The sequence below is a fragment of the Musca autumnalis genome, unplaced genomic scaffold (assembly GCF_047663935.1).
Source record: "Musca autumnalis isolate F117 unplaced genomic scaffold, ASM4766393v1 scaffold_3, whole genome shotgun sequence".
In the NCBI taxonomy this organism is placed as follows: domain Eukaryota; kingdom Metazoa; phylum Arthropoda; class Insecta; order Diptera; family Muscidae; genus Musca; species Musca autumnalis.
The window spans coordinates 26193741-26204099 of record NW_027411866.1 but is presented as its reverse complement, the minus strand read 5'-3'; the positions used below and the strand labels follow the sequence as shown (position 1 = coordinate 26204099).

Genomic DNA, 10359 nt, shown 5'->3' with positions numbered 1-10359 from the left:
CTGCACACTTGTACTGATTAAACTGCATTCACGGATGCAAACTTTTTGCTGGGCGTACATAAAAAAGTCGTAAAATGTATAAGAAGGTGTTGCATCAATAACAACAATTGTGCCATTAATCATACCAAACGTAAAAATTTTTTTACAATAACGCATTACTGTGAATTGTTTGTTTTCCTTTTGTATTTCATTTTATTCACAATAATGCATTTTGACAACAAGTGTGATAATCAGCTGTTTTTGCCGTTGTACCTGTATTATTTTGCCATGGTTGTATGTATATCTCATTTTTCGCATTTCGCTCCTTTACTTCTTTTACCACTAAAAAAGTACGGGAACACACATTTGTTAATATTATACACAGTAAATGTGACATATGTACATATATAAAATTTTACTATGATTTTCGAAATAAAACAGTAAATTTCTATATTGTCGTATATTTTTAACAACAAATTAAATGTACTTGTTGTGAAAATTCATGTTCATACAGCTACACATATGCTTCTACCTTGATTATTGTGATATGTTTGAAATCAACAAAAAATAAATGTAAACACCGGAGTGTGTGAAATCCAGTGGATTTCGGAGTACATGTGTAAACCAGTTATAAGTGCAAACGAGGTGTAAATTAGACCCCCTGCAGACAGTGAAATTAATTTCATGAAATTATGCGCTCTTAGATCGAGTTCCATACAAAAGTCACTTTATTATATTGCTTGTAGTGGGTAATTCGATCTAAAAACCCCTGTAAAATGTGAAAATTTTCAGTGCCAGTTTCACAGACTGGCATTAGTCTTAGAGCTGGCAAAAATCGATGGCATTATCGATAATATCGATTGTTATTTAATAATTCAATATCGATAGATAGTTTTGACTATCGATATTATCGGAATAAAAACCCCTAACCTGAAATCCATTGAAATAAACAGAAATTTCGCTGTTTTTCGGTTATGTGTGTGTAAGAAAGTAAGTACGTAGTCACACGTACACATTTTTCGGTAAAATAAAATGTATTTTTTAAATTTGTTATTAAAATAAAATCATTTGTTTATTCTCCTTTACATTTCTGTGAACTACTTTTGCATAATTTCAAGAAAATCATTGACATTTCCGCCATTTTCATCTCCAAATTATTGGCGATGACAACTTAACGATAATATCGATAGCAATCGATATTTTAAAACATTATATCGAAAATATCTAATGTTGGGAATATCGATGGTTTGCCAGCTCTAGTGTAAATGGCTTTTTATCTGAGTCTTCTTCTTTTCGATGGTTAATGCAAGCTGAATGATTAACATGAACAGAATCAGTGCACCGTATACATTTAACAAATGAATTTACTAGAAAAATAATACAAACATATTGTTAAAACATACGCATCGATTTGTGTTTAATTAGGAAAGCAAATTTAACAACAGCTCTAAAAAAGCAACCAACCAACAACTCTCCGACCGACTTAGGTGATTGAAGGTAATTATGGATTGGCATTATTTGTACTTATTCAAAGGAAGGTTGTAGAAACAAGTTTAGTTTGGAAGCAATTACAATATAATTAAGCCCATGGTTCAATAAGAAAGGTTAGCCAAAGCTTTATGTCAATTTAATTTTTTTCATTCGAGTATGCCTAAAACTTCAAAACAATATAAACAAACTGTGTATGTGTGTGTGGTGTTTGAATAATATGCCAAACAATTTTAAAAACAATCGAATTCAATGATTTTTAAAATTGTTTTTAGACCATTTGTATGGAAGAAATTGGTGAGATTTGCATGGAAACAATCAGTTTATCATATTCACAACTCGATTATGTGGAGAAACCATGACACTTCATTCATTTTTAGCGTTTTTTATAAAATGCTCAAAAAATTCATTGTAAACAAACCAACTTGTTGCATTTATTTTGAAGTTTTAGGTATTCAAGAAAAACAAGGGTTCTATAGATTTTTTTCATTTAAATCTACCTCTTTACTTATACCATGATTAAGCCAAAATATACTGGACGTAATCACACGATTGAACAATTTAGTCAGTACAGTTAGGCGTATCGAGTAGAGTATTTAAAGATAGATATTTGTATGGTGATGGAAGCTGCAGATCCTTTTGCTGTCGTACAAATCATACTTTTACGTATTTTTTCGTATGCATATTTTCAACAATAACAGCTTTTTTTGAGATAATCTTGGGAAATTACGGATCAGTACAATACTTTGTGTCTCCTAGGTAGGCTCTTTTGTATTGGTGTTGCTCGTTATGTTTGTTCTTAGATTTTTTTTTAGAATTTCAAGTTTTTATTAACCCCTACTCATCTCTACCTGACTAAATAAGATACTTCATTTTCATTTTAAAACATTTTTAATGATATTTGCCTTGTCATTTCAGGTTGATATCTCATAGCGACAACCATGGAGAAACATTGTCGTTTATGTTCCATTGTTTGCAGTGATTATCATTCCCTCTACTCGAATGATGAGCAACCAAATCATGTGCACAAACTTGTAGAAAAATATTTTTCTCCTGAGGTAAGTTATTCATTCATTCATTTTTACTAATTACCATTAATATGTGAATGTTCTTTTTAGTTTTTCCAAGTGAAATGGTCTAAATCTTTTAGGAATATCTGCCATAAATGTTGGTCGGTACTTTTGAACTTTAACAAATTCCAAGAAATTGTATCCAAAGCTCAAAATGTACTTAAAGAATTGGATGCTAGTACAACAAGTGAGTTGGTGAAGGAAAATACCGACAATCCAGTGCCTTATAGTATAATAAAATCCGAGAAAAATGATGATGTAAATATTCAACCTGTTCCAAGCTGTGCCCTATCAGAAAATGTTGTTCAATTGCCGCAACAAATGTTGGGAGGCATAAAACAAGAAATCACAGAGCCAATGAATGAGCATGCAACCAATTTTCAAAGCCTTCCAACCAGATCCCCCTCAGATAATGCTGTTCAATTGCCACAACAAATAGTGGGAAGCATAAAACAAGAAATCACTGAGCCAGAGAATGAACATGGATTTCCTAACATTACATGCCAAGAGACCGGAATATTCAACCATAATAACACAGGGAACAGTAATCAGGGTATACCTAGTAATGCTATGTGCTGTATCCCATTATTAGCCACAAATAATATGAAATATACGGCTTTAGATGACGAAGATAGCCAAAGTTCAAGCAGTACAATTTTATCTAGTATAACGTCCAATGTTAAGGCGCGTACTAATGAATCAAGGGAGAATATCAGAAATACTAACAACGCACCAGAGTATGCTCAGGATTCACAATGTTTGCCTAGCACCAACAATCAACAATATACACCAAATTCAAATGACATGGGCTCTGAAGTACTACAAAATTTGGCAACAAAAGTTCATAGTTCTTTAGATGATAACTTCATGGAAAATTTGGTCGTAACGCCCGCAGATACTGATTGCTCCGATGAGGACAATAACAACTCTCATGAAAACATATCCCTGACCCGAAAAACACAAAAGAGAAAATCCTCTAAGAAAACCACATTAGCAAAACGGCGGAAAACCAAAGATTCCAATGATGCAAGTGTAAAGGACAATGTGAGGAAAATAGATATCACTTCCAGAGAACGTACACATGCTAAAGACCAGGCTACTGACGAACACTCTAAGTTGAAAAGTGCATTTCAGTTCAAGACCGCTTTGGAATTTGATGTCACAGATGAAGAGATGACTTCCGACAGCCACCAATTAAATGTTGCCACTGCAGTTCCCGCAAATGTACCCAGATTAACGTCCACATCACATGCAAATCAGCCAATTGAGGATAACAAAAACGTGGAGGTTTCGGAACCATCCCACCCTAATGTAACGCATGACGAAACCGGTAAGAGAAAATTTTTAAATTTAGCCTCTATTTATTACCAAGAAGATTTACCAAATTTGTCTCCAATAGCTACATGTTCCAGACATCTCCATAAACCAATCCAAAACTCAAATAATGAGGGACAAGAAGTATCGAAACATTTGGCGAATGAAACTGTCAGAAATCACATAGCCATTGAATCCAAAGAAAACAAATGTCCGGTGAAAGACAATATTTTCAACGAAGAACCACACCTCGAACAATACCAACAAAAAGGAAATAATAGAAAAATCATTAATTCTATTGGAACTTCCAATAGTGGTAGTAAAGAGAAAAATAAACCTCATTCTCATGAGCATACTTCTGAAGAATCCCAGCTTGCCGGGCAAGCTAATAATTGTAAAGTTCTATCAAATAAAGATCAGAGTCTGAATTCTATTACATCTCATCCAAATACAGATTTTGGCGATTTAAGTTTCAAGGGCACCGCACAATGGTTTCCAATAGATGGCAACAAAAACACTTTGAAACTACTTGAAACACGTGAAGAATATGACGATTTAATTGCTGAATGGCGACCCCATCTAGAATGTCGTTTGTGTTACGACGTTACATATGACAAATTTGCCCAACTTCAACAACACTTTGGCCAGCATCATCCCAACGAAGAATGTTACATAGAATGCTGTCAACTTCAGCTGCGTTATCGTTATGAAATCCAACAACATATTTACTATCATCAACAACAAACTGCTGGAGAAGAACACATCAGTGCAACCAATTCTGATAATCATTCCAAAGTGCCGATATCTCCAACAACACCCGAAAAACCAAAAGAAATCAAATGTCAAATTAGCAACAGACGATATTCTATGAAAACACCCGAAAACTTTTGCAAAGTCAACAACGGCGATGCTTTGTCAACAAGCCTCCAACTATTTGTCTGTAACGAATGCAATCGTTCTTTTGCAAATCATTACCGTTTGTCACAGCATAAATGGAACTACCATTCGGTAGAACTTAAAACTGAACAATGTCCAATCTGCGATAGAATTGTCCATAGTAGTTATAGACTGAAGGTTCATATGAAACAACACGCAGCTAATCGTAAATATCACTGTGAATGGTGTCCAATAAGTTTTGGGCTTTCCATTCAACTAGACTCACATTGCAAAAGAAAGCACATACAAGAATATAGAATTAAGCGTCGTTTGGAACAACCAGAGGTTAAACGCGAACCAGCAAATATCTATTCGTGTGATAAATGCGACAAAACTTTTGGAAATCGAGGTTCGCTTTATATACATAGGCTACAACACACGCATACACCATTGCAGTTTAAATGCCAATGGTGTCCTAATGAATATAGCAGCTTGGCTGGAATATATAAGCATACGAAAATGAAACATGCCACACGAAAAAAGGTTAGATATGCGGAATTTATTAGAACAGAATGATAATGAAGTAACGGAACATCAATTAGATTGGAATTGCTGTTGAATTCCAAAGAGATATACGGATCACAAGTATCTGGATCGTTAAGCAGGGCACTCAAAATCAAATTGACAGCATGGGGGGACAGCACAACCTCGTATTGTTAAATTCATTTATAAGAAACTGAAAAGCAAAATCTCCCCAACAACACGTAATATTCAAGAGCCATGAATAATTAAACATAAAGGAAATTTATGCTACCACAAATATTAAAAGGATTTATGGAAGACAAAGCATGGCAAAGAGCAGAAGAAAAATACATCCTCCAAAAATGCAAAAAAATATGATTATGGAAAATATTCTCTCTCTGTTGCACTGTCCAGTACTTTAAATGAACTGCCAAAAGCGTTAACAAATGAAAATGAAAGAAATAAGGATATTAGAATTAAACTGATGAACAAATTACATAACTAATAGATAAAAGCTCTGTTCCAGAACTAAAAAGTTTTTACAATTTTTACCACTTTTACACATTTTGCGTTCCGTACACAAAATTTATATGAAAATAGTTTACAACTTTTACGACTTTTACCAATTTATAAAGTACGGGAACAGGCCAAAAATGAATCAATTATTATGGATTTTTCATGGTTTAATAAGAAAGGTTAGCCAAAACTTTATGTCAATTTAAATTTTTTCATTCGAGTATGCCTAAAACTTCAAAACAATATAAACAAACTGTGTATGTATGTGTGGTGTTTGAATAATATGCCAAACAATCTTAAAAACAATCGAATTCAATGATTTTTCAAATTGTTTTTAAACCATTTGTATGGAAGAAATTGGTGAGATTTGCATTGAAACAATCGGTTTATCATATTCACAACTCGATTATGTGGAGAAAACTTAACTCTTCATTCATTTTTCGCGTTTTTTATAAAATGCTCAAAAAATGCATTGTAAACAAACCCACTTGTTGCTTTTATTTTGAAGTTTTAGGAATTCAAGAAAAACAAGGGTTCTATAGATTTTTTCATTTAAATCTACCTCTTTACTTATACCATGGGATTTTTGAAAGATTATTTTTTTAATAATGGCGGTTTTTTGATATATTAATTTTTATAAACGGGATTTTGTGAAAGATTTTATAAAGTAGGATTATTAAAAGATTTTTTTAAATAAACATGTATATTCTATTTATTTTTTTAATAAACTTTGATGTTTAAAGACTTTTTTATAAATAACCTAGGGTTCTTTAGATATGGTTTTCAAAAATTTTCTTAAAATAAACCATGATTTTTTAATAAAAGTGGATATTTTAAATTAAATATTTTATATTAAATAAATATTTTAATTTTTTAAGTTAAATATTTTGTAAATGTAAATAAATGTGGATTTATTAAAATAGACGTGCATTTTTTAATGTTTGTTTTTTTTTTTTTAAATAAACTTGGACTTTTAAAGATTTTTCATGGATTTTTATACATTTTTATGTTTAAAAAAGTGGATTTTTTTAAAGATTTTTTTGTTTCAAAATAGAACATGTACTTTTTTTAAAAATATTTATTTTGTTTCAAAAATTATATGGGTGATCTTTTATAAATTTCGTTTTTTCAAAAATTAACGGGGATTTTTTTAAGCTATTTATTCTTTAAATAAACTGGTATGTGATGAAAACCGAATCGACTCGATTTGCAGAATCGAAATGGTATATAATCGGAGTGCCGTTGATGATATATATACTTTTGCTTCGCAAAAGCCCCTTTTTTGAATAATATTTTTAAAATCCATTTTCAATTTCATTAAAATATTCACAAAAATTAGAGATATACGATTCCGATTTATGGCAAAACGAGTCGAATCGTTTTCCATCACATACCCGAAAGACTGTATTCAAAAATTGTTACGTGGCCTTACCGGATACTAAGGGGGTTAATGGTCCTGACTGGACACCGGCTACTCCGTCGCTTTCCCTGGGGTGAGGTTCCAACCCTCTCCCTTAGCCCTAAGCACGCAACATTAATATAAACGAGGTGACAACAAGCAATCTAACTCGCAACAACTGCATCATCAACCTTTGAACCCCATACCTGATGGCTCTGGTTAAGCCCTCCCAACCTATGATCACTATGTCCTTCTGTTCCATCCGTAGTGACCCCAAACACCGCTCCGATCACACTACTTACCTCGTCTTTTTATTCCTCCAGTAAAATTTTTAACACATCATTTTTATCCTTATCTCTAACATCAAGTTATAATCATCTTTTTATTTAATTATAAATTATCCTAAATCTAACACAAATTATCTCTCTAATCATATGCAACGAGTTTTTTGTTGTTTATTTATATCTATAAATTAAAAATATAAAAACATAAATATTCGGGTATGTGATGGAAAACGATTCGACTCGTTTTGCCATAAATCGGAATCGTATATCTCTAATTTTTGTGAATATTTTAATGAAATTGAAAATGGATTTTAAAAATATTATTCAAAAAGGGGCTTTTGCGAAGCAAAAGTATATATATCATCAACGGCACTCCGATTATATACCATTTCGATTCTGCAAATCGAGTCGATTCGGTTTTCATCACATACCAGATTGTTACGGAATTAGATTTAACTAATCTCCGTGTAGACGTTGTTTTATTCCCCGATACGATTTGTACCAAATAAAACAGGGTTCGTTTTAGATTACGTTTCTACAATGCTTTATTTCCCAGCAAAATTTATTTGAAGTTGTTCCTTGTGAAGTAGTGATTGAATAGCTTTTTTTGAAGCAGTCCACGCAGAGTCATGAAAAATGCAGTCCGTTCTTCACATTTTGACAATGTCCGATTTGAATCCATTTCATAAATTTTTCACATTTTAGAAATTTCAAAATTTTTCAAAAAAAAACTTAAAAAGACAAAGAACATAATTTGTTTTTTGTTAATTATGTCCCAATTTACATTGGGCGAGTTTACTTGCGGCAATTGTCAGTTTGTAGGTGAGAGAGGGTGCTGAGAGGCAAAGGGTTACCATGTGGTTCACCTCTCTCTCCTACAAAATGACAATTGCCGCAAGTAAACTCGCCCAATGTAAATTGGGACTATAATAACAGCAATATGTTTGCATCCATAAAAAGTAATTTGTATACAAAAAATAATAAAAGTGATTTCGAACTACATCTTTGTTTGTAGCCAAAGAAGTAGTTGAATCATATGTTGTTGTGATTTATTCACTAAAAAGAACTAATGCAAAATGTGTGCTTTAGAAATAAATTAGACAGTATCCTCACTGCACCATGCCCTTGTAAAAATCATGACTTCTTTCACGTAAAAAGATGTAGTCCGGAATCACTTGCACTCATGATTTAACTACTTCTTTGGCTACAAACATTTTGCTGGGTTACTTTATTACACTTATTCAGGACCGACTTTAATTACAAAGCACACAGCAAGTCTCTAGTTAGCACGCAGCTCTTATTTAACCGATCTGTTCAGTTCAACGCTTAAAACACAACTAACTCGTCATTGCCAGTTCCCCTGTATTTATATCCCAAAGTCTCCCTGTTCGAGAGTCCTCTAGAAAATGTCTGGCAACTCCTCGAATATGTACAACGAACACACAGACGCACATTCGCACTAATGGGTACTTTACACGGTATGTTTTTTACATATGAGTTGTCACTTCTCCCATACAAAATGTATATGCAAAGTGACAACTCATATGTAAAAAACATACCGTGTAAAGTACCCATAAGCGAACAACCAGACTCACATACATGGGGGATGATCAATGACGTAATTACAACAACAAATAAATGCAAGAAAAGAAGTAACAAACTAAACGATAATTACATGATTTTGGCAAAACAAACAAAAGAACATTAACAAAAGGTAATGTAACGACTAGAATGATGAAGAGAGTTCTACATGGTAGTTGTTGTTGCTTAAATAAAATAACTGCGTAATAAAACGTTACGTTACAATTCAAATTTTTAAATTAACGGAAATTAAACTAAATTAACTTAAACCTATCAGTTACATTCGTAACAATATCTAAAAAAGAATGTTTTAATATGGTATTGTGAACCTCGATAGGTATCAAAGCAAGGTTTTTAAAAAATAGGAAAAATCTAAAATTTAATTAAAAATTGTAACGACTAACAGTCAAATTCAAAATCGAACGGTCTCTGGACCACAAGTAAGTCAACAAAATGTTTCCTTTATCCCTTTTCAGAGAAAACACAAAAAAAATCCGACGTCAACACTTTTAAAGAATTACCAATTCTCTGTTCTCGAAACACCCTAATGTCTTCTAATAAAAAGAGCTCTTTTCTTAAGTTGACCTGAGTGTTAATATATTAGAACTTCTGGGCATTAAATTCCCGAGAATACTGATGACGAATACGAAGAAAAGTAGACTTAAAAAAAACATTTAGTTGATAAATTATACTAACATACATACATAGAAAAAATTATAAAGTCAACACAAAAAAATATAAAAAAATAAATATATCATCTAAAACTTATGCAAATTGGGATATTAAAGTTAAATTTCAAAATTATATCAATGGCTATAGGTAATTTGTCAATTATGATGTTTGTAGTTTAAATATCATTAAGGCGTTGGAAAACTCTTAACCTCATCATCGGCTCAAACGTTGGTGGTTTTGGCCTTTTTTATAAATTTTAGTTTCCTCCTGATTCAGTGATCACTCTTGTCGGTTTCAGATCACTGTGGCCTTAATAAAAACAAATTTGGAGACTTTGGTGATTTATCTTGTTTTTACAATAATGAGCATACTTTTGGGGTGCTGAGCTTATTGAAGTGGTGTTATCCCCAAAGATGATACTGGGTTATGTCCAGGGTTGGTTAGTTCAACTAAACTCCACAAGGTACCAACTGCCGTCCAGTTCTCGGATTCGGCCAGCCTAGCCAAGAAAACAAAATTATTTATTTTAAATGAAATAAATAATTTTTTAACACTCTCTTTTTTTTAATACCTTTTGTATGTCGCTGGCTGCGTATAAATTATGTAAATCCTGCTTAATTTCTTCCTGGACAGACTTTTCACCGCTTCAAATCCTATG

General features: G+C 32.5%; 1 protein-coding gene across 3 annotated transcripts; it reads left to right on the top strand.

The window, feature by feature from the left end:
• The first annotated feature begins 1258 nt into the window (after positions 1 to 1258).
• Positions 1259 to 5912, top strand: LOC141396892 (uncharacterized). 3 transcript variants are annotated; one of them, XM_073972610.1, is made up of 5 exons: positions 1289 to 1476; positions 2386 to 2525; positions 2586 to 3867; positions 3937 to 4245; positions 4306 to 5912. In XM_073972610.1, exons 2-5 carry the CDS (start codon positions 2409 to 2411, stop codon positions 5301 to 5303), a joined length of 2706 nt encoding a protein of 901 aa, XP_073828711.1. In that variant the 5' UTR covers positions 1289 to 1476; positions 2386 to 2408; the 3' UTR covers positions 5304 to 5912. The 3 variants fall into 3 exon arrangements, with proteins under 3 accessions (XP_073828708.1, XP_073828711.1, XP_073828709.1); XM_073972607.1 differs by having other exon boundaries at positions 1259 to 1476; positions 3937 to 5912; XM_073972608.1 differs by lacking the exon at positions 1289 to 1476 and adding an exon at positions 2011 to 2226 and having other exon boundaries at positions 3937 to 5912.
• Positions 5913 to 10359: the final 4447 nt, after the last annotated feature.